Here is a 27,002-nt window from a genome sequence, read left to right on the forward strand (position 1 = left end):
TATCAGACAGTTCCTTTGAACGAGGTTGCACAGCAGAGTCTGTGTGTGATGAACCAATCCTGCTGGAAGGATCTGTAAACCCATTCACCTCTTTCAGTCTGGCTGCTGAAGACAGTATGCCACATCTGGTCTCTGCGGTCTCCACGTCTCTGTGACTGGTGGACGATCACCTCCCAGCAGCTACTTTTTAGCTGTTCTCATGAGTTTTTTTTTGTTTTGTTTTGTTTTTGTAACCTGGAACTTATTTTTTATTGCAAATAATTTCACTTTGTTTTTCTTATGAACTTTTTACAGCCTTCTATAGAAAGTGGTATAGGTTACAAATCTTTTCACAAATCAGCAGCAGAGCCAAAATAAATCAAGCAATTTGATAAATCGGGAAATAGCACAAAGGTTTTAAACCTTTTATCTGTTTAATGTGCAGAAAGAATTGTCCATGCTTTTACTTTTAGTTGTCTGGATGTGCAGCTCAAAGGATTATCAGGTAAACATCCTAATTTCAGCTCTACAGGAAATATGACCACTATAGCACCTGTACTGAGGTCATTGTATTGGCTTTTGCTTGTTTTAGAACTAAACCCCTAATACTTTTTTTTCTTCTTCATTGCCTGCTTATTCTGGGACATCAGTCAAAAGTGGTGAAGTGTTATGGATCTTATGGGTATATTCTTAGTTATTTTATTTATTCACTTGCTCACGTCAGTCTGTTGACTTAGTTTCATATTATCTGACTAGGTTTGTGCCTGCAGCCTCTGTGGTAGCTCGTGCTTTGTGCAGCACATTGTGAATCCACCTAGAATGAAATGTGCTGTATAAATAAGTTCTGCTTTCTTTCTTGCCTAATAGTTTAAGTGAGAAGCTGAATCTCTAGAAAAAAAGTACATTTATTTCAGAATGGTTTTATTTCACTCTTTGTATTTTAATAACATCATGGACACAAACTGGCATGATCTGACAGTGTTCCACTGAACTTCTTGAGATGCCAGGAATACTTGTCTTTGAAGTGCCCCCACAAATGCTCTTTGAGGTTGAGGTCAGGTAGCAGTCCACACTCCCTGGTCTACTTTGGTGTTCAAGTAGGCCCTCAAAGCTTTGAGGTGTGTTTGGATTCATTGTCCTGCTGCAGTATGTATCATTCTCCAGAAAAATGCAGGGTGGAGCATCTCTCTGAAGAATGGAGTGTGGCTTGTTTTTGGTCAGGGTTTCGATTAAGTTCAGGTACTCGGCTCCAGGGTAGACACACCTGGTCTGCTGGAAATGTGAGGCATAGCCAGGTTTACTTGCTTTCTTGCCTAATGGTTTAAGGCATAACCAGTGAGGGAACAATAGCTAAAAGTTGCTTCACCTAAACAATCTGAAAGCCACCAATCTGCTTCACTTTCAAAGCTGTCATACAACTAGTGCAATCTTAAGTGGATCTTCTTAATTATGCGTCTAATTGACAGCAATTCCATTACTGAATTTGTTTATCTATTAAATTCTTTAATTCCCTTGACCCAGTTTTATATGAGCAAAGTAGTACACCTATAGAAGTTTTCTTTTGGATCAGTATATCTGCTATAATATTTGAAATTCCAAACAGGTTACTCATGCTAGCTGTAGCATGTTTGTGCAGCATTCCTTTTCATTTAGGCATAAAATGTGCTAAGCAGGATTGCAATATTTAGAAGGATAAGCTGCTTAGTTGGGAAAGAGTTTTTTGGACTCTAAAGTGTACTTATTATGGCAGTTTGTATGGGGAATAATATGCAACAGGGGGTCACAGTTTTTTAGGGCATAGTGCCCTTTGCTATACTAACATTAAACATGCAAGCTGCAAGTAAACCTACACAGCCATACCAGGATAGGTATGGATGCCCTAAATACCTTAGATGTTTTTTAGTCTGTGACTTGTGTTGCAAGATGAAAGGTCTCTACACTTCCATCTCAAAAATCTAATGTTTAGATCAGTGTAAACAGTCACTGTTACCCAGCACTTTTATGTTTCTGGTCTCAGGGCTTGATAGTAACAGCCAGCGTCACACAGTGTCCGTGCAGACGTTAGTGGGTAGTTACTAACCCTGCTGTGACGCAGCTCTAACCTTTTTCAGAGTCCACTCCTGCCTGGCCAGCACAGCTGTGTTGACGAGAGATGCATGACATGAAGTGGTAACTTCCTTTGTACAATGAGTACACAGGTCCAGAATGTTGTACATGAGCCTGACAGTAAATATGTGCAATCGTGCTTTTGGTTTTAATGTCAGCATGCAGGTTTTCAGGAAAGCTACCTTGACAACTGCCTTGCAAAAGCCTTGCACTCCAGCAATAACAGCTACACTTTCTCTATCCTAGGTTATTATCCCATGTCTGTAGCTTCTATTTTTAGCACCTCCACCCCATATTTAATCATTTATACTTTGGAGGGTAACAGGCGATACTGCTTCCTGTGGAGGAAGCGGAAAGGAGTGGGTGGGTGAGGGGGGGGGTTAGAGAGATGTATGGTCTTGTCTTTTTTTCTGTAGGCAGTTCTGCAGTTGCCCATGTTTCATCTCCCTTCCGTTTCAGCGTGTTCCCCTCCTCCGTAATATCCTGCATCAGAGCACAGAGCTAACATTTACTGCACCACATGCCAAAGGTTATTTTTGTCAGTCCCACAGAGCTGCTCTCTGCTGTGTTTTCTTAATGTGTTCCAGGAACAAAAGCTGCAAATTATCAGCTGAACAATTGCTATGCACAGTTTAAGTTCTCAATAAAATTGCTCAACAGTGCATTTACTGTGTTTTACTCTAACTTTGAATACAAGACATTGTGTTACTCTTGCGTTAGAGACTGTTTCTGGTTTTTAAAGGAAATTGCTTTTAGTGGAGAAAACAGAAAGGAAACACAAGGTTTTGTTCAAAGACTGCTTCCCCTTTGAATTCTGCCTGACAGTTGGCTAAAGTTAAATGTAAAAAATGGCCAGCGTGTCGCCTCCCCTACGAGCAATGACGTAATGAGTCGGTAAAAGCAAACCAATGTATCCTGGAAGTGGGAATTGTGAAACTGGGTTGGGTCACAGCTTTTACGCATATTGAATGAATTCAGGATTTGGTCAACTGCCACTTCTGAGAAGTTGCACAGTTATAGAGTTTGCTTCAGCTTCCACATTTTAGTAACTTGATTTCTTATATCGAAGGACATCATGCATAAAACCTCTAATGCGTAAACATGCAGCTTTGTATTTTTTCTTATAGCCCTTTTTTGTTAGTGAGTGCTTGCCAATAACTGAAATATTTCATGTATTACATAGATTGTTGCAACATTTTTATGTAGACATACACAGTGATATAGACTGTATCTCAAAGATGGTTAAAGCCATTGGTCCTTGATGTTTTGTCTAGAACCACCTCGTGTAGTGTCAATAAGTGATCTGTCATTTGATTGGATTTTTACTTTCCTGGGAGAATCTTATGGCAGGTGGAGGAAAATCAAGCCAATTGATGTCAGGTATGACAAATCATGCCACAATGATTTGTCGTTGGGTCATGAAATAAAATTGCACTTCCCACTTAGTACATCAGCATTAATTTTTTGGCAGAAGAGACTTTTTTGTGTTCTTTTGTTTTAGTCCGAGCCAGATTCCTTCTTGCTCCGTTTCAACTTTTATAGCTCTATTTCACATCTTTCCTCTTATTGGTATCATTTTAAAACAATATTTTTTTCAACATTTAATTTTGTAACTTAATATTGCATTTAAATGCTGTAACCTTAGCAGAAAGGTAATGTGCAGCTGGGACATGGGAGGTATCGAATACAGCTTTTAAGCCAAATAACTGCAATTTGACTTGATGCTAAGCTCATTCGTCTCTATATACTAATAGCATCAAGTCTATGTTCATCAACTTAGATTCTGTTTTGTTGCTGTTATAGCCTCGCATGTATTTTTAGCAGCAGCTTGGCCTTTGTGTCACTTCTTTAATCTCCCGCAGGAACATCTTGTTGCCAGTCAGCATATCAACAAATTAATTAGACTGTGGTTTATTTGGTTTCCTTTATCTAAATACCAGATGCATCTCTACACTAATTAACGTGCATTCAGTAAGGATCATATTTTGTCTTACACAGGTTTAAGCACAGCTGTCTAAAAACTGCAATGTCATCAAAAATGCAGAGCTCCAGTAGCATAGTTCAGGCCAGACGGACGGTGCAGCAGCTGAGGATAGAAGCCAGCATCGAGAGGATAAAGGTATGTCTGCAGTCACATTCACACCACTATGACTGTTCCACTTTCTTTTTTTTTTTTTCTTTTTTTTTTTTTTTTTTTTTTTTTTTAGGAGATTGGTGTATTTACTGATTTCTTTGCAGGTGTCCAAGGCTTCATCGGAGCTGATGCGCTACTGTGGAGAGCACGCCAAGAATGACCCGCTGCTAATGGGTATCCCTGCTTCAGAAAACCCTTTCAAGGACAAGAAGCCTTGCACAGTTTTGTAGGGAAACACCTGAACTCTTGCTTTTGATGCTAAATCCTATGTGTAAAAGCTCTGCTCACAACTTGCCTTAAGGCCAGTATACCCCTTAACTTTTTCACATGCCTGCTTGAGTTTGATAAGGAATGTAGTCCTCTCTGCCTTTTAGTCAAATAGCTGTGACACCAAAGAACGGGCAGAAGGCTGAAGCCGTTGCCTCTGATCAAAGCTGCGGCTCTAACAAAGATGATTAAAAGTGGTGGCTTTTGTTTGTCTGCACTGTAATCTGACAGGATCTGGAAGGCCACAGACCTCAGCCTGAAAGGAGCTGAGAGTTGGGAGAGTTGATGACTGTAATTATGACAGCACGTATAAACAAGCCCCCTTCAAGTCATTGGTCTAATCAGATTTAGGCTTTGGGTTTTCACTTCTTGCTTTCATCAGGAAACGGTTTGTATTCTGTTCAGAATGAGACAATTAACAAGATAATGATATCCTGTCAGATGAGTTAACTGTCCAAACTCTAATGGACCTGCATTTCCGGGATAAACAGAAAGGGAGGTCCGTAACCACTGATGTACTTTTTATTGTCATGCATTTTGACTCAGAAGAAATGGTCTAAAATCATCAAAGGAGACCCATTATGATAATTTCCAGCTCCGCATTTTATCCTTAGACTCTACTACAGTAGTTTTATATGATTTTACAATTTAAAATATTCCTTAGTTTTTGTGCATTCTACTTTACTTCCTATTCCCCTCCTCTTATGTCACGTTTAATCTGATTGGCTGCCTCTCACAAGTAGGTGGGGCTTCTGCACCATACCTTATTGCCCAAGAGGGGGGGGGGGACTGCCTGAAGCTGGGCTTAGAGCAGTCTGAAGGCTGAGCTTTTAGATCATAGGGATTACTCGATCATACATGTCTCTTATATCTAACCTTATATAACCTTTCCAGAGATGCAAAGAGTTTGTTCAAATATAATTCAGATTTTGATTTTTTTAGACATTTCAAAAAATGATGTGGTGCACTTGTACAGTGCAGTGCCAATATTTCAGGATGAATTGATGCTTAATTTTGCTGTAAGCTTGCTGTTTTTGCAACTTTGGTTGTATTCAGCGGAGAGCGATAAAAGAACACGAACATGATATCTGTAAGTCTTACGATGCAAGTACTTGGAGGATGACACTCTTAAATGGAGTAAACCTTAACCTTGCCATGAAGCCGTTACTGTAGAAGAAAAATATTTACAGTAATCAGACTCATCAGATCTAGTTTCGCTGCTTCTGTCTGCAGACCTGAGGCTTCTTGCTTGTACACTTCAGGCACTGTGAAACTAATGAACACCAAATGACTGTTATGAGTTTGAAACATTTCATGTTTACAGCTCAAACTTCCTTTGATTATATCATGTTGACATAGCTGCAACTTTATGTCATTTGTGAGCTATACTCTTGCTAAAACATGAGCAACTACTTTTGTAATTTTACCAGCCAGGGCCTTAATAATGAAGTTAATCCTACTTTAACCTCTTGACTACCTTTAAGTCACATAAGTGCTGTTGTCTAAAACTGTGAATTATAAGATTCTTTAGGTGAATTAAGAGATATATGGGGTATATCTTACTAAAGGCTTGTAACACTGTGCCCATGTACCAGAGTATGTGCTTGCTTGTAAATGTTCTTTTCAGGTTTCAGTCAAACCTTAACATTTGACTTTCTATTTTGTTTCATGATTTCAATGTTTGGGATTAAAAAGTGTTACGTGTTGCTGTGTTAACGATACATCTGGTTGATTTTGATCAGTCTGTATGGATTTATGTTTTTGTTGATAAGTCTGTGGTTTCTCACACGTGGTGTCAATAACAGCTTACTGTCATATTCAAACCTTTGCCTGTTGTTGCATATATTCAATGCAAATAAATATGGAAAACAAGTTAAATTATTCAACTAAATTTACATAAGCCTGTTTTAGACATTTTCATTGCATGAATCATCATTTATATAATCAAATGGAGGGTCTACAGTGTTCATTTTTCGGCTCCATATGTTTGATATTGGACTTTACAATAGTAGGTTTTCATCATTTAAAGTTCATGATGATCCTTATTTGTCTTAGACTGAGCATTGGTGCAGATCTTAAGTGAATCCAACATCTAAAACAAACTGAACTACCTTTTAAGCAAGCTATCTGCTGATTGGCTGCCCCTTGTAAACAGCAGGGTTTGAACAGCTGTGGTTGTAGCTGTAGCTGTGTTCCTGACATTAAGAAATTCATAGTAGGGATATCCACTCTCACTGACATTATGTAGAGCCGAGAGCAGAAAAATGTCCTGATATCGAGCATCTAAAGCAATTTGGAGCTTGAGCTTTTGGCTATGAGGGGTTGCTGACCTCATTAATTGAGAGTTTGAGCATGTTTTATATGCACGCCCACCACTGTAATTATATAGAAAATGTCTTATTGTAACAACATGAATATTACTCCTTTGTCTGAATCACAAGTCACAATGTTTAGACAAGTGGATGAGTGAATCAGGTCAAAGACCCAAACATTTTTGATTGTTCTAATTTCTCAGCAAAGTTGTTTACATGCCCGTAAGCCATGAGTACCATGTTATGCAATAATCCCTACTTCTGTGAGCACCCTTTTATCTCCTGTCTCAGTCTTCTCAGGTGCGATGTTACATCCACAATCAGGTCAGGCCATATTTGTTGGCCCACATTCATGTAATCCCCACTCGAGTCAGATGACTTACATGGCTGGCTTTTGTAGCAGCATCATTTGCAGTGATAGTGTTACCTGGTAATGAAGAAGCCCTGGGATAAGCCAATAATCCACTATCTCCATTATCTCACCTACTTTTAGAAGCTCCTCCCTCAGTGTCAGGAAGGCCTTTCAGTGATCAAACTGATTTTCAGGAGGTGTCATGTCATACAGATCAGACTCTACTATTTCTGATATTGTTTAACAACCTAAAAAACCTCTTCAGATCTAAAAATTCTATCAAGGTTAACGTTATTTACATGTACAGACTTCTATACAGTTTATCAGATTTGCAAAATTTTCTTGTTTATTGCGGTCAGTTTAAGACAACCACAGACCGTGTAGCTTCTGTCATACCCCACAATCCTCCTCAGTCTTCCAGTCCCTTTTTGACCCAGTTTTCCCTCCCCATCTGTTAGCCCTCCGCTTGACAGGAATGTTGTCTTTGTGATATCCCTGCCTGCAAACTGACATCTCTTCAGTGGGTCAGTCTCTGTGCGTACACTGCATGTTAATTACAAGAACTATTATTGCCAGTGGTCAGAGGGTATGCCTCTATTCATGTGGCTATTTTTAGGCATAAAGCTAAAGTACTGTACAGCTCTAGCAATAGAGCTGAATAGCCCTGACTCATGCATCCTTTGTCTCGTGACGCTCTGTGTGGAAACCTTTGTCCTTTCTAACTCTGTGCAAGCACCATAAGTTCTGGTTTTCTCTTTTTACAGCCTGAAAGGGGTCTTCAACATTTTTTTTTTCATGCCTCACTGCTATTTTTAATTCTCTCAGCAGTAAATTTAGCACTGATTGCGTGAATGCAGAGGGGTGTGAAGAAGGAGCTGTCACAATGAGCCCCATCCCACTTAGATTTGACTACAATGGGAATTCTCCACCCCTCTGTGTAATAAGATCTCCAAGATGTGCAAAAGGTCAACGTTTACTAGGGTTCCCATGCAGGAGTAAACTTTATTTCAAGAAACCTAATGCCTGCAGCACATTTCAAAGCCAGCTAATCTGGTCTGAAAAGACTTGTAGTTGTCCATTTTTCTGCCACAGGCTAGATTTTTTTTTCCCCCCCTCAAGCTGGGAAACAAAGCCCAGATGAGGTGCACAACTCTAGTTCCTTCTCAGACCATGTGGATTACCAAAAACACGTTAGCTACTCCACTTCTGTCTTTGTTGTACACCCTCCTAAACAGGTTGGCTTTATGCTGAAATGCAAAAGAAAAGAAAAGCGAAAGCATATGTCAAGTAAATAAATAAACGAGTCACTTCCCTTGTGACATGTAACAACAAACTCCAAATGTCAGGAAATTCATGCATGATTTTCTAAAAGTGCACGGATGGAGTAGTTGCTGAAAAGGTAAAGCAAAACCCATCTGAGAACTGTTTTTAAATGTTATTTTATTCAAATTTTCAAGGCACAATCTTTTCAACTATGCACAATAAATATAACTTTTTAAATTAATAACATAACAAGTTACCGGACAAACATTGTATTGTCCATAATAATAATAATAATAATAATAAACTGTGAAAACTTTCCCTTTTGAGTTATCAGAGTTATCAAAGTGACAAGTTTTTAAATAAGATTAAGTAAATGTTCTCTTGAAGAAATGCTGAGTCAATTTGGTCAAATTTTCATGAGGAGTTTTTCAAGCTGACAGCTGACTGATCCACTCTGTTGTGGTCCAGTTCCTGGAGTCTTGTCAGCTGAGACACTCTGTCGGCTTTTCCCCCAGTCCATGCGCCTGTGCTCGGCACCACGTGTGCTCCATGCTCACATGATTCAGTTTCCTCGAAAATTATTCTTTCTCGGCAGAGAAAGGCGCAGTCATACGTTAAAATCCGGGAACCCAGACAGCTGAGTCACTCTTCCTTGGCCCACAAGTTCACCCTGACCTGGTAAATTTGTTGGAACGCTTGTGCTCTTTTTCCCCCCCCTTCCTTCTCCTAACTCTCCCGTCGCTCCCTCTCCACTTCTCTCTCTCTGGGGCGCTTTCCAATCAAGTCCAACACAGACATTAACACAGGCCTTAGGCAGTTACTTTTTCCCCATTGCACACAATACATTTATATTCCAAGCAGCTTCATCGGTCAGGAAGGTTGATAACAGGCACCCACTGATCCAAACACCGGCAGTCTCTGCAGAATCTGTTCAACTTGCTCAGTGCAGGGTCCTTCCACGGGGATGACTGCGGATTCTGCACAGGAAAGAGCAAAGCGGTTACCATCTGTTCTTTTATGAAACGTGCAAATAATAATTCAGATTGCATAACTGATGCCAACTCCCAAGTGCTGACAGCAGAAACGAGAAGCAATAAACCCCAGGTACATTTGATTGCTCAAAAGGAAATGAGCAATATTCCCAAGGTTTAAACTACACGGACGTGAGTAACAGTACTTACAGTAACTAGAACACAGTGTAAGTCCATTGGCTCTCCTCCAGGCTTCACTCCGCCGAGTATCTCTGCCAGACGCCTCATGTTGCTCACACGCAGGATGTTGATGTCATTCTCGCAGCAGAATGCCTGTATCAAGGTAAAGTGAATCTGCAGAGCCACATCCTCCTCATCATCTGTGGCCAGTAGACACAACACCACATTGTCTGGATCCCTAAAAGCAATGAGGAAAAAGATAAAGCAAACATTACTACTTCATGCTCATCCCAGCTAGTTTTTCATAGTGCGGCAGTAGCGAGCTTACTATCAACTTACACATTGAGTGACTTTGCTGCTTCATAAACTCCGACAGTGATGCAACCCTGAGGCAATGCAGAGCTCAGGACCTCCTCTAACGCTGTAGCCACCGAGTCCATTCTAAAGAAACAAAAGTTTAACAGAACGCGCATGATCAGAGAGGCTGTTAGTTTAAGATTTGATGCCCCAATTTTCCATCTAACGCCGTTCACGTGACATGTGAATGCCAGCTCGTGATGTAACGTTGCATGTGTGATACAAATGCAAGAACCGGGGGACGGCTCAATATAATAGGGCTGAATGTCGGTCACAAAGGGCAGTGTGCAATTATATCTGCAAACCAATAATTCTAACAAAAAGTTTCTAAATTCGTATTAAAAACAATTAAATTAAAGGAAAATGCAGAGTTCAACGCAAAGCTAACCTTTCTGTTGAATTATCTCCACTGGTATCTTCAAAAGTCATATTGCACATCCAACCGGGTCTTGGTATAATGTCCAGAGCGGAATCTGTGCGTCCTCTGTTGTCTAGTGAGACTCTCGCTGTGCTCGGAGCGTCCGGGTTCCAGTAGTAAAAATCCTGTGTACGCAGAACTCATTTGCATAAAGCCTACCCAGTTGTGGATGACTGGTCACGTGATTCACATTGAACCTGTGCTTAGAAGAAAGCGACATCCCGTGGCCATAACAGGACAATGACTAATATGAGAATAATCAGAACTAGTTTCTGGAAATATAGTAAAACCAATTCGTCAGTAATCACGAGGCATTTTCAGAATTACAGCAACTAACCAAACATTTTATTTCACTTCCACACGGTGAAACAAAGTAACATGTCATAGCTTCTATGAACATTTGCAAAAAAAAAAAAAAAAAAAATCCCCAGTAAATATTCATTTTAACAAATAGACCCCAAATGCATTCATGTGTTTTTACAAATACAGATTTAAAACATTAACCTTTAGTGATTTCGTTTTACGGTGCAAAGTAGTTTCTGGCTTCAATATAAAAATGTCTAATAATTTTACAATGGTTTCTTGAACATGACAGTAAGTTCACCGCACTTTAATGACCACCACAGTCACCAGATCGCAATCAAACGGGGTGTGATAGAGCGCGAGATTCGCGTCATGGATGTGCAGCCTACACATCTGCAGCACCATGTGATGGAAGATGTAAATATATGACTTGAATGAAAGGAAATGTGGGATATAGCGCCTCTGCTGGTAAGTAATGTGTACTTTTTTTTTAAACTGTGAAAAAACGTTGGGCTCTGACGCTTTCGCTGTCTCGAAAACTAAATCTGATCGGAGACCAGCTGACCGTCATCTGCATCCTGCCTACCGGCAACGTGGCAAGTTGCGCTTTTTTCTGCACATGCAACCTACAGTCGAAGGCACGGTTTGTCATGTTGTGCTGACGTAGACCAGAAGGTCAGTTTAGTTTTTATTGTGATTATCCCGAGGATGAGCGTGATTTCCTCTTTTACAGCCCCCTGGAACAGCAGCTGTCAAACTCTTCAGGGCGTGCTCCACTGTTTACCTTCAGATCACTGAGATACACAATGCAAACACGACGGCGATCAAGGAATGTGCGCTCATGTGTGATTTTTAATCTGTTTAATATGTAACTATGCTATGCTAATATATATATATATATATATATATATATATATATATTCCTCGCACTTGGATTTACTCTGATTTCACCTCCAGAGCACCGAGACGACATTTTTTATGGGTCACAGTATTTTGTGAACTTTATCCTCTTGTTATCATACCGATTTGTTATCAGCTCATGTTGTGAGTTTCCCATGGAGTGATGTGGCATTTGTGGATGTACTTTGACTGTGGCTGGGATGTGTGAGCTGTAAGTATAACAAACGTTTGCAACTTTCTTCCTGCGAATTAATGATTGCAGACATTTCCCATTTTTTACCGCAGGTGTTAAAGGGTCATCATGGATCACAGAGGTCACTACTGGCCGGACTCAGGCCGTCATTCCCACAGAACAAAAGACAGAGAGGGATACACCAGCCACTCTCAGCAGGAAAGGGACCAGCTCTATCCACCTCCGGACCTCAGAGAGAGGGACAGGCACTGGGGCCATCCTGATGCCCGTTACAATGTTCATTTCCCTCTGCCTACACCTGACTTTTATCCATACAACAGTCAGCAGTATCAGTATGGGTATGGACCTGAGCACCAAAGACCTCTGTCCAGGTTTGTACAGTTACTAGTGACCCCAACTGGCTACTAAGCTGGAGTTATTATTTGGGTATTATTAGTGTGTTTGTGAATGCAATGTAGGATAAAAGTTGCACAACAGTTGGTAAAAGAAGCCTGGTTCCAACACTGAGCTTAGTGTAGCTTTCTGTCCTTGCTAACAGTGCATGCTGGGATATGCAGTGCATCACAGATGATGGAAATGTAATGACTTCATTAAGATTCTCCTTTATTTTCAGGCATGGTTATGACTATCCACCTTACAGCCACTGGGACTACAGAGACAGCTATGGTTGTTATGACTACAGAGGGCAGCATGGACGACAAGGTGTAGTGATACAAAACAGCCAAGCTTTTTTTTTTTAAAGTTATCTTCTACTCTCTGTATAAGAGAGATGGATGATGTGTAACGCTGTTTTTTAAGATGGTGGCCAGTGGGGTCCTCAAGAACCATGGAGAGCAGATCGGTACCATGACAGGGCACACAACCAAGAACAACTAGGAAGCGTGAATGCTCAGGAGTACAGGTGGGTCAGTGCACTCTACTTCTATCAAAGCCAGTGCCTTTGCTATCTGATGATACTGTGAAAATGATACCTGCACAAAAGAGAGAGGTACATCCAGAAATGTTGACAGGTTAAACGGTTCTCTAGCACTACAAAGTTTGTATGGAGGGTTTAATAAAAACAAAAAAGAAGAAACAATAAAAAGTAAAAGAAAACCTATAATGTTGGGGTTTCAGTATAATATGTTGTGGTGATAGATGGTCACTCTTGATCAAGAGTGAGTGTAGAAATAAGCTAGAGGAGAATGTGTACACAAGAAATCAACAAACAGGCAAGTACAGGGAGTGCAGAATTATTAGGCAAATGAGTATTTTGTCCACATCATCCTCTTCATGCATGTTGTCTTACTCCAAGCTGTATAGGCTCGAAAGCCTACTACCAATTAAGCATATTAGGTGATGTGCATCTCTGTAATGAGAAGGGGTGTGGTCTAATGACATCAACACCCTATATCAGGATTGCATAATTATTAGGCAACGTCCTTTCCTTTGGCAAAATGGGTCAAAAGAAGGACTTGACAGGCTCAGAAAAGTCAAAAATAGTGAGATATCTTGCAGAGGGATGCAGCAGTCTCAAAATTGCAGAGCTTCTGAAGCGTGATCATCAAACAATCAAGCGTTTCATTCAAAATAGTCAACAGGGTCGCAAGAAGCGTGTGGAAAAACCAAGGCGCAAAATAACTGCCCATGAACTGAGAAAAGTCAAGCGTGCAGCTGCCAAGATGCCACTTGCCACCAGTTTGGCCATATTTCAGAGCTGCAACATCACTGGAGTGCCCAAAAGCACAAGGTGTGCAATACTCAGAGACATGGCCAAGGTAAGAAAGGCTGAAAGACGACCACCACTGAACAAGACACACAAGCTGAAACGTCAAGACTGGGCCAAGAAATATCTCAAGACTGGTTTTTCTAAGGTTTTATGGACTGATGAAATGAGAGTGAGTCTTGATGGGCCAGATGGATGGGCCCGTGGCTGGATTGGTAAAGGGCAGAGAGCTCCAGTCCGACTCAGACGCCAGCAAGGTGGAGGTGGAGTACTGGTTTGGGCTGGTATCATCAAAGATGAGCTTGTGGGGCCTTTTCGGGTTGAGGATGGAGTCAAGCTCAACTCCCAGTCCTACTGCCAGTTTCTGGAAGACCCCTTCTTCAAGCAGTGGTACAGGAAGAAGTCTGCATCCTTCAAGAAAAACGTGATTTTCATGCAGGACAATGCTCCATCACACGCGTCCAAGTACTCCACAGCCTGGCTGGCAAGAAAGGGTATAAAAGAAGAAAAACTAATGACATGGCCTCCTTGTTCACCTGATCTGAACCCCATTGAGAACCTGTGGTCCATCATCAAATGTCAGATTTACAAGGAGGGAAAACAGTACACCTCTCTGAACAGTGTCTGGGAGGCTGTGGTTGCTGCTGCACGCAATGTTGATGGTGAACAGATCAAAACACTGACAGAATCCATGGATGGCAGGCTTTTGAGTGTCCTTGCAAAGAAAGGTGGCTATATTGGTCGCTGATTTGTTTTTGTTTTGTTTTTGAATGTCAGAAATGTATATTTGTGAATGTGGAGATGTTATATTGGTTTCACTGGTAAAAATAAATAAGAAAGTCACACGAATACAGCATAGACTTAACTGCTATGTGTTCTCGCAGTGAAGAAGAAAGCAATGCACATGAAAATGCATTTCTTTCAGGTACAACCAGGTGAGAGACAGCTCTCAGCATTACCTCAATGACTTTGAGGACAATCCCTCCAGAGACAATGAAGAGATTTCCTCTTTTTACCTTGGGACATTAGAAAGCTCCAAAAACTCAGGGTTATCTTCCAGCAGCTATGAGCTGAGTCAGTACATGAATGGAGCCGAACACAGTGATGCTGCCCCTCAACCCTATGGAGGTGAGCACGCAGTTCCTCTCACGTCCACATTGTCTCTGCTTATGCCTCTTTTTTTAAAGCTTTGTATTTTCTCAGACCAAGCACATGTGCATCAGATGTCAGCTCCTCTGAAGTACTCGATCCCTCATGCTGTTATCAGTTTTGGGCCTGCGGGTCAACTGATTCGGGTCACTACAGGCTTGTCAGCACAGGAGAATGTCAGCCACCTGGAAATCCACAGTCTGGAGGTAGGTTCAGTCAAGTTGTTTAAAAAAAGCAACCGATTTTCATGGAGGATACTACTAATCTTTTACCAGATGAAAATTATAGCACTCTCATGGACCTTAAGGGTCCTAAAGGTATACTATAGTCAGACTAATAGGATTGATTTGGGTCTGTTGGAAAGGATTTCACAAATCCACAATTATTTTGCTCATGTCAGTGATAATTAAGCCATTAACATTAATATTTCATGCATTGTCATTTGTTTAATTTAATTTCCCTTTATTAAAGAAACACATGGGTCCATAACAAATAAAATAAATAAATACATACAGAATAGGGCTGTTCGATATACCGATATATATCGGATGACGATATAAAAATGTCTATGTTTCATTTTACGCTACTGTTTGTTTCGTGGTGTCGCAAAATAAACTGTTTATGGCAATATTTTTTTCATCGTTTTGATGGTCACTGTAGTGGCTATATTAATTTCTTAAAGTTCTCTCTTTCTCTTACATTTAATATAACCACACTACAGACAGACAAGCGTTTGTTTTTATGCCTTGTCGTTAGCAACAACGACGGTAACACCATCGCGTGTCCGCTTGGTCCACATAAGCCTTTCACAATAAAGCTCAAGATCCTGTTGAGACTTTTCAAAATAAACTGAATCACGTGAAGGATGCAGAGTGTTTACGGATGAGAAGCAAAAAAAGAGCCGTCAGGTGCTAAAAAATAAACCTTAGACTCAAACGTTAGAACAGGCTTTTCCCCGCAGCACGCTGTGTAATAAATACTCACAAAGAAAACGGCGGCCGTTACAACTTATGTCTAAAAATGTATAGTTTCTTAAAACACTCAACTCCAGGTACACTACGCGCAGCTGGAAACACTTAACGCAAGTCGAGCTGCCCGAGATTCACAGAATTTACAGAAAATGTTACATTTTTGTGATTTATATCGTTATCGGACGGTAGATGTCTTAATATAAGGATATGATATTTTGGTCATATTGCACAGCCCTAATACAGAATACATTATTTTTTCTGTTGTTGCTTTGTATTCCCCTGAAACGTGTAACACAGCATGTATAATGGTTTCTTGGAAACCTAAAAACTCTTTGAGTTTGAAAATATTTATGTCACAGAGTAGTTAGGGTTATTAATTGGTGAATATTGATTTGTTGAGGTCTTTCCTGCACATTGGTTTTAAGTTTTCCACTACTCAGTAGCTACAAATATATGTTTTATATTTCTACTCGATGTGGCACATTTTGTCCACCATGGTTTTAGTTCTGTTTTGTCTGCTGTCAGTATCAGTATAAATCCATGTTTTGAAACTGCACATGGGAGAATAAGTCTTGATGGAGGATTTTTCTCTTCAAATACCTCTAGTGTTTTAATTTTTTAATTTTTAATTTTAATTTTAATTTTTACTAAAAGTTATAGTAAAACAGTGGATATGAGTCTACAAACAGTTAAACGCTTCCCCATGAAATTTAGCCTGCTGGGTAATACTCGGGGTCAGAGGCTGGACTTTTTTTCGTTTTTCTTTTTTTTAACACAGAGGGCTGATCCAGACTTCCTGTATTGGGGTTCTGGTTCAGCAGACTGACACCTTATAATCTTAAATATAACCACTAGGTACGTTAGTAACTACAGTAGTTAATACTATCCAGTTTTCTGTACTAAATAGTAAATCTTGCAGAAATGGGCTTTTATTTTATTTTTGTTTTAGAAATACCTTTATAATTTACAGCTACAGGAGAGTAAATTGGCCCTTACAATAAAACATTAGCAGTAATGTTTCCAGTAAGGTTTCAAGACATTATTTTTGTCTTTAAATGTACATAGGTTATTCTAAGTGAGACACAGGAGCAGCATGAAATGAGAAGCTTCCCAGGGCCTTTAACCAGGTAATAGTCTTTGGTTTTGTAATTCTGACAATAACAAACTGCATTCAGCTGTATGCCAGATCTAGGATTATTATTAGACTTGTGAGACTTCCATGTTTGAATGTTATGTATATTTTACTGAAGGGAGGATTTGCACAAAGTGGATGCTATAGAGTTTGCCCACCAGATGGCAGGCGCCTGCACGAGGGACAACAAACTGCAAGATAAAAGCTCTGCTGCCCTTTTGTGGAATATTCTGATATTGCTCTGCAGACAGAATGGAGTAAGTGGAGTAAGATTATGTGTTGGCATTACACAGTATGTAGAGGGATCACATTGCCATCAGAGAGACATCAGGGCAATTATTGTGATTATTTTTGATACAGTTGTCACTGTATTTTGGTATTTCAGCAAATAGTCGGGTCAGATATCGCAGAGTTGCTGATGCAGGACTCACATTCAGATGGAAGCTGCCCATCAGATGCCCCCACGCTTATTGACTTCAATGAGGATACAACTGCTGAAGCACCACCTTGCAAAGGAGACGACCTGCTCACAGGAAACCGGAGCAGCTTTAGCTCAGAGAACTCTGAGAAGGGCCTGCAGACCTACACTCAACTACTGCTGGCTGGAAGAAAGAAGGTCTCCACATTCACCTTGAATTAGCTTTTTAACAGCTGCTGACAAGTCTAGCATTTAACTCTAGTGGCTTCAAAAGACGTCAGGCCCACTGCACAGAGCCAAGATAAATTAATGTGACCATGAGACATGATTTTAGTTTTAATCCTCTGCACTTTTCTCTAATGTTTGATTTTGCGTGAAACATTATAGAGACCTCTTTAGAGCAACAGGTAATATGATATTGTATAATGAATGCAAATTTACAATGTTTCCTCTGGGATGCTCTGGAGTAAATATATAAATTAGCATAAAATGAAACTAATCAAGTTAAATTCATGTGTATATATGCAAGAATTTAGTCAGTCACATTTAGTCAGGATAAAATAATCAAATATTAATCAGTCTGTACTGTGTACTGTAGCTCAGTCTCTATCTTTCATATGTGGTTTTCAGGAGGCCCTGGAGTCGGCTATGACCAGCGGCCTGTGGGGACATGCACTTTTTCTGGCCAGCAAAATGGACAACAGGTCCTATATGACTGTACTGAACAGGTGAGAAAACTCATGGCCTCTGAGACGTGACAGCTGAGAGAAATCAGCACACAGCTCTATGTGGTAATTTGTCAAGAATTGCTAAACTTAGATATTTATGGCTTCCTTCACACTTGCGTTAGCACTACTAGGAAGTGTGAGAAATGTTCCTGTTGGTCCATTTTGGTCCAGACTCAAATTATTTGATATATTTCCACAAAATGTGGACTTTCAAATCCTCAGAGGATGAAAAATAGAAACTTTGATGTTCCAGTAACTTCCTCTAGCACTCCCAAGAGGTTTTTCATTTGTCCAACAGTACCTTAGTGATCTGATATGCTAGATAGAAATATTTTAAAATGAGATCTGATTGTTTTTGCTGAAAGCAATCACAGTGAGTACCCAGACTTTCCTGCCTTTAGGCGCAAGGACAGCTAAGATTAGGAGTAGTGATGAGAAGGTTACTTTTTAAAAGTAGAGGTTACATATTCTGCTTCCAGAACAGGAAACTAGACTTGGAGTGGTCTTGAGCAATAGTTCTCCAGGCTTTCTGAAGGTCTTTCAAAGTTTTTTCGTTGGACATTGACTGCTTTTCACTCATTTTCAGTCCAGTTCAGTCCAGTCGTGGTCCTGAACTGTCCATTTTTGAGATTGTTTCTTTTTAACACATTTAACACTGACCTATGACTCATTCAAACATAACAAGGCACCGAACTCAAGAGATGAACCAGTCTTGTGTCTACACATAGCAGAAAACTTAGCAAATAACCAATCTTAAATGATTTCTTTAATCACTTTGTCACCAGCAGCCTGTCGCAAAGGTTTAAATTATTCCCATTTATGTAGTTGAATCTATAAAGGACACTGAAGAAAACACAGTTTCACAGGCATATAATATATTTTTGTCCCAGCAAGGTGATTCCTATAGAGCATTTAATCAAAAACCTGGCACATATCCTAAAAAATGAAAACGGGAAACTTGACAAAGGGGGGATAAAATAAGGTGTAGCAGCCCTAAAATCTACAGCAGATGAAGCAGCATCTGAAAGCAATATCCTTTAGAAATAGGGGGAGAAATCCAGCAAAGAGCTGAAAGTGTACCTCAGAATTACATCTGTCACTTCATTTGATCTATCTACTGAAGCTTCCCTAGAATTGATCCCACTGGATGAGCCATTCCACTATGCTAAATTAATCAAAACATGGACTGACAATCAGTGGCAACAAGTCTTGTAGTGAGTATCTACCACCATTCTGAAAACACAGTGGAGGTTCTGTCATGAAGCAGAAGCCATCAACCTTCCAAAGAAGAGCTTTGAGTGTCCCTCAAAAAGCCTGGAGAAGTATTCCTGAAGACTACCTAAAGAAATTATGAGAAAGCTGCTTAAGGGGGTTTAGGTTGTTTTGAAAAATAAAGATATTCATGCCTGATATTAACTTTGAAGATCATTATAATTGTACAAACTCAGTTTGCCATAAATACTCCGTTTGGCTTTTGCACCATATTGCATTAATTTTTTTGTTTTATATTTTTGTTTCAATTAATTTGAGCGTCAGCTATTTTTCAGAGTTTCAGAGTGTGTGTGTCTAACCGCGCTGGTTGGTTTTAATTGTTTTCAAAATGTTTAGTTTTTTTGTTGTTTTTTTAGTTTCACTGTCATTTTTATTTACTAACTAATTAATGACAATATAGGTGCTGTTTGTCAGTGGAAACGTTTGAAAAGTTCACCAAACGTATTAGAGAAGAACAGTTGGCTTTCCCTCATACACTAAAAATCGGTACCAAAGCCTCGTAATTAAAATCATTTATTTCTAGTTTTCTTTTTTGTTTAGTTTTCATTAACAGTAATAAACAGAAATCATTATAATACAGATATTCTCATTAAACTCCCGTGAGCTATTTATCATGTAACCCAGTCTAGTTTTTACAGACTATTTGTACAGACTAAGTGGTATGTCTCAGCAGCCCAGCAGCAGGTTGTCAGTAGAGGAATGTCTGGGGAGAAGGCTGGCAGATAGGCAGACTGATTTTGATTTGTAATTGACAAGAGGGGCAGAATCTGAGCTATCAGTGTGGTGTTTCACTTGTGTGCATACTAGCAGAACAGATGCACTTTAAATGGGATAGTTCCTGTTTTTGTAAAGCCTTGCTTAAGACGTGCAGTGACACAGGCTGCTCTGTTGGCAGGTTCACAGGCCAGCTAACGCCCAGTGATCCCCTCCAGACTCTCTTCCAGCTGCGTTCTGGGAGAATTCCTGCTGCAGCCACGGTAAAATATCCAGAACCTAACAAAACTCTTATATGAAGACAAGCTTATGCTATAGCCTGTATCTTATTACTAAGGTTTAATAGTGATTTTCTGTGCTCAGTGCTGTGGAAATGAAAAATGGGGAGACTGGAGGCCCCATCTGGCTGTTATGCTCTCCAATGAGACAGGAGATCCAGCCATCCAACAGAAGGCCATCGTCACCATGGGAGATACACTCGGTACTGATACACCGACTGACTGACAGGTTGTCATGCACACACATACAAACTGATGTGTGTTGCTTTTCCCTGTGCAGCCTCCAGAGGCCTCATACATGCTGCCCATGTGTGCTACTTGACAGCCAGTGTTCCCTTCGGGGTGTTTACACAGAAGGCTGAGAGACTGGCACTTCTAGGCAGCAGCCACAGGTGAGCTGTGATTCAGACATGCTGCCATTCATCAGTCCAAGTGCTGTTCATCTGGTTATACTGACAGCACAAGCTTAATTTTCTGCTGAAACACGTGCATGTCTTATTTTGATCTTAATTTCTGTCAGCTCTTTGCTTTGAATTTGTCTGTTTTTATTTCCTCTAGGAAATTGTTTGAGTGCTTTGCCACAAACACTGCCATCCAGTGCACTGAACTATATGAGTATTGCCAGACTCTTGGGAACAAAAGCTTTTCAATACCCTCCTTTCAAGTGGGTGCTACTTATATTTTTTGTGTTAATGGTGTACCAAATGGAAATATCAAATTTAAAGGCACCGAATATTCTCTGTGTCATCTAACATCTAACATTTTTCCATTATAACACAGCTCCACTAGCACATAGAATACATTTCCCCCCATCAATTTATTAGACACTTTTACACAGTTTAACAAAAGGTTTCTAGTTTGGATTCAATACAGGAAGATAATACATTAACATTTCATTCAGAATCAGAATATCTTTTTGTTGCAATGTATGGTCCTTGAGAACATCTGGAAGGTGAAGGTAACAGTGGTAATTGGAGCACTTGGTGCAGTGACCCCCAAGCTAGTTGAGAGGCTCCAGCAAATCCCAGGAACAACTTCCAAGATCTCTGTCCAGAAGATCGCAGTCCTAGGAACAGCAAAGATACTGCTTGGGACCCTCAAGTCCTAGACCTCTGGTAGAGGACCTGATCTTGAAGGATAAAGATTGCCGGCAAAACTTTGCCCATCTTTTGTATCTCTGGACACTATTTTAGACTCACTGCATTAGATCAAACAACCCTTAGCAAAGACTTAAATATTTGGAATCATTACCATTAAATCTGCAATAAATGCATGACTGTGGTTATTGTTGTATTTTGGTCAGGTGTATAAGTTCCTGTACGCCAATCGTCTGTTGGACTGTGGGCTTTCATCTCAGGCCTTTGATTATTGTGAGGTGGTCGGACAGGCGATCCTCAGGCATCAGGAGCCTTTCTTTGTGCTGACTGGTGAAGTCGTCAAGGTAAACCTACAGGTTGTCTTACACATCTGACTAACTATCAGTGATCTGTTCAATTACGACACAATGGTTATACTGTATGTATGTTTTTCTTGCAGCTGTCAGACAGACTGAGATACTCAGAGGGTCAGTTCAGTGAAGCAGGGCTCCATAGAGACGGGCAAGAACCTGATTGGCTGAAGCACCTACGTGCTAGGCACCACAGTTTACAGGTGATCAGGTTCTTCAGTCTTTTCACATCATACTATGTTTACCTGTGTGTGAGAGGAAATGTCTCCGTTGTCACTGCTGTACAAGGAAGAATTAAATCGTGGAGGAAATGTATGATATATGAGGGTTTCTAATTTAGCTTAGCATCAGTTCAGCACTGTCAGCAATCACAACTGCTCACAAGTGACTTGTGATTTTATTGTGCACATTTTTCCCTCATCACACCTTGAACAGGAGTGATACGAGGTACCTAATCAAAACGGTAAGTGAGGCATATTTTTTCAGATATCAGTGGTATTATTTGCACACATAAGTTACTGTTGCGTTCCTGTGATATAAAAATAAGTAGTAGGAAGTTGTTTCATGAATTAGGCTCGCAAATCATCATTGTTCTGATGGTTGTGTCATGGTCCCTGGGTCCGGGATACCTTTTTTTTAAATTAAAGTGTTTCTTGGTTTCTTTTTATTTTATTTCAAAATTCTGATTTCACATCTAGTTTTTTCATGTTTAGGTTTGGTTAGGGTCTCTGTGTATTCCTGCCTCCCTTAGTTATTTCCTGGTTCATTTTGTTAACCTTTGCCCTACGTGTTTAGTGTTCAGTTTTACTTTCCTGAGTCTAATTTCCCTGATTAGTTCCAGCTGTGTTCCCTGGTGTTTCCCATCTATCTAAGTACCTTGTGTGTATTTATAACTCAAGTCTCCTCTTGCCCTTTTTTGTCCTTTCTCAGTGTTATGTGCTCCTCTGCTCCATGCTTTCTGTGGTTCCTGCGGTTCCTGCTTTACTCTCGGTTATGTGCTCCATTGTTCTGAATTTTACCCTAGATTCGTAGGTTTTTGATTCCTGGTTACAGCTGTGAATTGAAGACTTCACCATTAGAGCTGTTTTTTGAGTTCATGTTCCATTTCCTGAATCCAGCGTATTGGGTTCATATCCTGCCTCACAGCCATTTATGATAGACCGCTAAATATTTTCATTATATCTTTCTCTACATTTCAAATCCCTTTACTTACTCATTAATAAGAAAAAAAAACTACTTTAATAGATTTTAAAGGAATAAAAATGGTCCCTTAAATTGCTTCAGTTTCCATATTTATGTAAACATTCAGGGCTGATTATGCTACTAAAAATAATAATTATTAATCATTATAAAATGTATTGAATATTGGTTATGCCAGTTGTGTAGCAAAGCTTTTTTAGTCATGTTACTGTGTCAGTAGAGTTGGTAATGTTATCCCATCTGGTGGTTGCTCCTCTACTGTAGAGCGAACTAAAATATCTCAGCAGCTATTGGATGGATTACCATGAAATTTGGTACAGACATGCAGGGATCCCAGGCACTGTAGCCTATGATGACAAGTTTGACATAAGATGAACATATTGAATGGTTGCTTCTGAATTTTGCAAAGACAGCTCTAGCTCCTTTCGTCTAGCACCACCAATATTTCACTTCTTTTTAACTATTGTCATTTTGGCTTTATAACAAAATGACTGTCAAATTAATTTCATCACATGGTAAATGTTGTACTTGGGAAATATTAGCATCTGTGGAGTGTACACGGTACAAACTCACACTGCTAACATAGCTGTAATGGAACTTAAACTCCGTAACTAATATGGTGTTATCTTTATTAGACTGGAACTGTCGACTCTACTGAAGCATACCAGCCAGCTCCTGGGAATACTGTTATGTCACATGAAATGCCCTCAGGTAACTTTGCATTGTGTAGCTTTTTTCACACTGTAGAGCAGAAGTATACCTTAATAAAATGCTTTTTTTCCCCTATGCAGAATCAGATTTAGATGATTTGAGCCACGGCATTCAGAGTCCTGAGCCTGAAATCCTTTATTATAGAGGACATGAGGACCAAGAAAGCATATTGCATGAAGATGGAGGAGACACTGAGGAAATGGCAGTGAGGTCATGGGGCATGGGAGCAGCTCAGGACTGGTGTGCCTCATTTACTTTTTCTTTCACACAGACAACACTCTTACTTGATATGTGTAACTGAGTCCTGACAGAGTCTATTATGTCACTGATCTCTCTCTGCCTCTTTGTCTAGGCCACAGGCCCACTGCCCGGCTACACCAGTAACAGTGGCCTATATTCCCTCAGTGCCCACAGTGGCTCCAAGCCAGAACTTCAGTTATCATAACACAGATAGTGGTGAAGTCAAAAGTGCCTCACAACATTGTCCTCCAAATAATCTGCCAGCAATAGCAGAGGGTGAGACTCTAATGTTAGACAGCAATCATTCCCTTCTCTGTTCGGGTATTTACTATGGCCCGCGGTGAGTCAGTGTGACATTTTCTTTTTATTGCTTTTACAGGGGCCGGAGCATCCTCTGGAGCAGGGATGGTGAGAAATGCATTTTAATATTCCACTGGCAACTTTTCGCTTTGATTTATTTATCGCATAAGCATAATTTTAAAGATTACATTCAAATGTATTGTGCTGTGCATTGATTAGTGCTGCTTATAAGTTAAAATGTTTGCCTTTATTTGCCTTTGAAGATACACGGTCAGATGATTGAGACGAACTTCGGTCAGCCGGGACAAGTCGAGCAGATTGTCCCTCAAGGATTGAAAGCTTCTGAGGACACCACTGAGCCTCCTAAACAGGTGGGTGGGCTGCCTATCATATGTCACACAGCTTTCAGTGACATTAGAATTAGTTTACATGCATCACACTTTGTTCTGTGTTAAAAGCAGAACACAAAGAAAGGATGGTTCAGTGGCTGGTTCAAGTCAAAACCTAAAGTGGTCCAAAAAGAGGCTTCAGAGCAGGGAGGCCCAGCTCACACAGTAAGTATCAAGCATACTATGAGCTCAGATGTGATCTCAGTTTTCATTTAATGATACTAATCGCTGTGTATGTTACAGGACTTTTCGCCATCTGCTGACGTCTGTCCTCCTCCACCGCCTGCCAGTATCCCTCCTGGCACGTTTCCACCACAGTCTTCCACTGCTGGGATTAATCCATTCTCACGGAAAGCAGGTGGGTCACGTGATCAGTTACATAATATTCTGGCTCTGTGTCAGTGTTAGTCACTTATCACTATTTTAATAATAGATTTCAACATAAACATGTTGTCAGCTTCCACATTCTTATGGTATGTTCTGAGGTCAATGAGTGTCTTAGCTAGCGTGTCCAGTTTCATATATTACAGTCATGATGGACACCGCTTGGATTTTTTTTAGTGCAGAAACTTAAAACATTGCAAGTGTGTCGGCTGTTACTGAGGACATTTTACCTCCATTTAACTCTACAAATGTGAGCATTTTCTTTAAATACCCATGTCTTCACTATAGGCCAGCAGCTGGGTTAGAAACCGTGAGACTCACCTCTGTCACAGGTAAATGACGTTACTTAAGCTCCTAGGACCTGCCGTCCACATATGTGGACATCACATTTTGGGTTATTTAGACTAAAATACTCAATTTTGCTCTACATGGGCCTGATATCCACTTACGAGGGCATTATACTGCTACTGTTCTATCAAAATTTTAAATGAATATCCTCAGATGTGGCTCTTAATTTTCTTAAAAACAAAAATAAGGTTAAAAAAAAAAATCAGGTAATTCTTTGTTTTTACATTCATCTGGCCCCAATATGCCCAAATATCAAAGAGAAATTAAAAATGCATGTCGTGGAAGAGTTCGGGTCTTAGGAGGTTAAAGATAAGCATATTGATTCTTTATAATTCTTTACGGATTCACATTAACTAAACATGTTCTGTTTGCAGGGTCATGCGTCTTGCACCAAAAGTGAGGATATCACAATGTCACACCACATGTCGTGTACTGTAAGATGCATACCGCTCACTAGTTCTTTTTTAGTAATGCCCTTTAAAATCCTAGAGCTTGCAAACCATGATGTTCCTTGTTAGTTACAGGAATACTCTGCATCGACTTGGATATCAACTCATATTGCAGTGACAAAAACAGCTGAGGTGTGTTCTAAAAGCTGACTTAGGGGAAATTACCAGCAGACGCAGTACATATCTTGGGAAAGGGATAGCTTAACTCAGAGCAATCACGCCAGCAACACTGGGGCTGAAGTTCTACTGTGGCAAAAAATGTTGGTGTAACTGTGATCACTATGCCACGATCATCTGTGCTATATGCTGCAATTAAATATCCAGCTAAATATAAGCGTGGAAAATATTTAAAGATATACACACATATACCACTGCAGTTATATTATCTATGCTCCAACCACTGTTTTAAAACAGAAATAAGACGCACACTAATAAATGCTGTGGTCACAGAAGCTTTTTAAGCATAATTTGTAGCCCAGCTTTGCAGAGCTGTACCACATCATGGGCAGTACTTGATTCTTTTCTGTCATCTGAAAAGTGCAACAGTTGTATTTTAAATTGCACATGGGACAGAAAATAAATGCTGAAAATAAAATTGGAATAGTGTCTTCTCATGTTGTCATACTGCCAAGATTGATGATACCACATGGCGAGAGAGGGGAGGATAGCTCAGGGAAGACCTCTACCAGCCAAATACCCAGTACCCTCTTACAGCCTCTACACCCACCAGAGAGCAGACGCTTCCAGGACCAAACTGTTTATGTGCTGATGACTTATTTGTAATGAAATGGAGCTCAGCATATAAAAGGTTGATTTTACACACTGCTCTTTAAATTGTATATAAAAAACAGTAATATATACTCTTGTAATTGATTTTAGATTGACCTTTTTTATTTCTGTGTCACCGTGTAAACATGTTTGGATGTAACTGGGATGTTGTTAAGTCATTTGACTTTAAGTTTCAATGTATTGTGTTTTTGTACCTCTATACGACCACATGAAATGTGTTTATTCTCTAGCTTTTCAGCAGATTCTCGCAGCAGAGGAAAGTATTATTAAAAGCTGTATCTGCAGTCATGTTAATAGTCACATATTGAATAATTACATCTTGCCAAGAAATAGCTGCAATTCCTCTCAATTAATGTAGAGCAAGTGACAACACGGCAGGTGCCGTCTCCTTTTACGATTAGTCTGCAGTAGCCAAGAATGAGTGGCACACGCTGGCCTTGAATTCAACACACGCACAAACAAACACACACATGCAGATGAGCAGCATGTGAACTACGGCATACGTCCTGCCAATAAAGTGTCACTATACAAATTATCAGAGTGGATTTATGAAAGACTGCTTAAAATGGCATCCAGATGAGACTATACTAGAACCTAATATATTTCGAACAAAGTTACATATTTTGATAATTGGAAAATAAAC

At 40.0% G+C, this 27,002-nt stretch overlaps 3 protein-coding genes across 8 annotated transcripts in view; 2 read left to right on the forward strand and 1 right to left on the reverse strand.

Moving 5' to 3' along the window:
* gng12b (guanine nucleotide binding protein (G protein), gamma 12b) overlaps window positions 1-6,372 on the forward strand; it is a 28,510-nt gene extending 22,138 nt beyond the window's left edge. For all 3 annotated transcript variants that reach the window (XM_026159064.1, XM_026159062.1, XM_026159063.1), the window contains 2 exons: window positions 4,084-4,204; window positions 4,324-6,372. In XM_026159064.1, coding sequence (XP_026014849.1) covers window positions 4,112-4,204; window positions 4,324-4,449 — 219 coding nt within the window. In that variant the 5' untranslated portion in view covers window positions 4,084-4,111 and the 3' untranslated portion in view covers window positions 4,450-6,372. The remainder of the gene's footprint in view (window positions 1-4,083; window positions 4,205-4,323) is intronic.
* A 2,201-nt stretch (window positions 6,373-8,573) lies between these two features.
* gadd45ab (growth arrest and DNA-damage-inducible, alpha, b) lies at window positions 8,574-10,665 on the reverse strand. Its single transcript, XM_026160053.1, has 4 exons — window positions 10,310-10,665; window positions 9,904-10,005; window positions 9,595-9,802; window positions 8,574-9,390 (listed from the first exon to the last, which is right to left on the reverse strand). The coding sequence occupies exons 1-4, from the start codon at window positions 10,357-10,359 to the stop codon at window positions 9,277-9,279; spliced, it is 474 nt and encodes a 157-aa protein (XP_026015838.1). The 5' UTR covers window positions 10,360-10,665; the 3' UTR covers window positions 8,574-9,276.
* A 472-nt stretch (window positions 10,666-11,137) lies between these two features.
* sec16b (SEC16 homolog B, endoplasmic reticulum export factor) lies at window positions 11,138-26,892 on the forward strand. 4 transcript variants are annotated; one of them, XM_026159094.1, is made up of 26 exons: window positions 11,324-11,475; window positions 11,679-11,753; window positions 11,828-12,106; window positions 12,349-12,437; window positions 12,534-12,636; window positions 14,366-14,568; window positions 14,644-14,795; window positions 16,626-16,687; window positions 16,811-16,949; window positions 17,078-17,308; window positions 17,741-17,838; window positions 20,006-20,087; window positions 20,188-20,305; window positions 20,383-20,494; window positions 20,661-20,766; window positions 21,406-21,543; window positions 21,639-21,752; window positions 23,385-23,460; window positions 23,541-23,700; window positions 23,813-23,976; window positions 24,080-24,108; window positions 24,264-24,371; window positions 24,459-24,554; window positions 24,633-24,747; window positions 25,062-25,105; window positions 25,496-26,892. In XM_026159094.1, the coding sequence occupies exons 3-25, from the start codon at window positions 11,844-11,846 to the stop codon at window positions 25,076-25,078; spliced, it is 2,775 nt and encodes a 924-aa protein (XP_026014879.1). In that variant the 5' UTR covers window positions 11,324-11,475; window positions 11,679-11,753; window positions 11,828-11,843; the 3' UTR covers window positions 25,079-25,105; window positions 25,496-26,892. The 4 variants fall into 4 exon arrangements, with proteins under 4 accessions (XP_026014880.1, XP_026014879.1, XP_026014882.1 ...); XM_026159097.1 differs by having other exon boundaries at window positions 24,462-24,554; XM_026159095.1 differs by lacking the exons at window positions 11,324-11,475; window positions 11,679-11,753 and adding an exon at window positions 11,138-11,317.
* Window positions 26,893-27,002: the final 110 nt, after the last annotated feature.

This window comes from Astatotilapia calliptera, chromosome 23, assembly GCF_900246225.1.
Source record: "Astatotilapia calliptera chromosome 23, fAstCal1.2, whole genome shotgun sequence".
In the NCBI taxonomy this organism is placed as follows: domain Eukaryota; kingdom Metazoa; phylum Chordata; class Actinopteri; order Cichliformes; family Cichlidae; genus Astatotilapia; species Astatotilapia calliptera.

Excerpts from the sequence above, each read along its gene's own strand:
- sec16b (XM_026159095.1), top strand. The coding sequence starts at position 11,844 with ATGGATCACAGAGGTCACTACTGGCCGGACTCAGGCCGTCATTCCCAC. Across the intron at positions 12,637-14,365 it reads GTGAATGCTCAGGAGTACAG|GTACAACCAGGTGAGAGACA; the intron begins GTGGGTCAGTGC and ends CATTTCTTTCAG. Across the intron at positions 20,306-20,382 it reads CACCATGGGAGATACACTCG|CCTCCAGAGGCCTCATACAT; the intron begins GTACTGATACAC and ends TTCCCTGTGCAG.
- gadd45ab (XM_026160053.1), bottom strand. The coding sequence starts at position 10,359 with ATGTGCAATATGACTTTTGAAGATACCAGTGGAGATAATTCAACAGAA. Across the intron at positions 10,006-10,309 it reads GGAGATAATTCAACAGAAAG|AATGGACTCGGTGGCTACAG; the intron begins GTTAGCTTTGCG and ends TTGTTTCTTTAG. Across the intron at positions 9,391-9,594 it reads TACACTGTGTTCTAGTTACT|AATCCGCAGTCATCCCCGTG; the intron begins GTAAGTACTGTT and ends TTTCCTGTGCAG.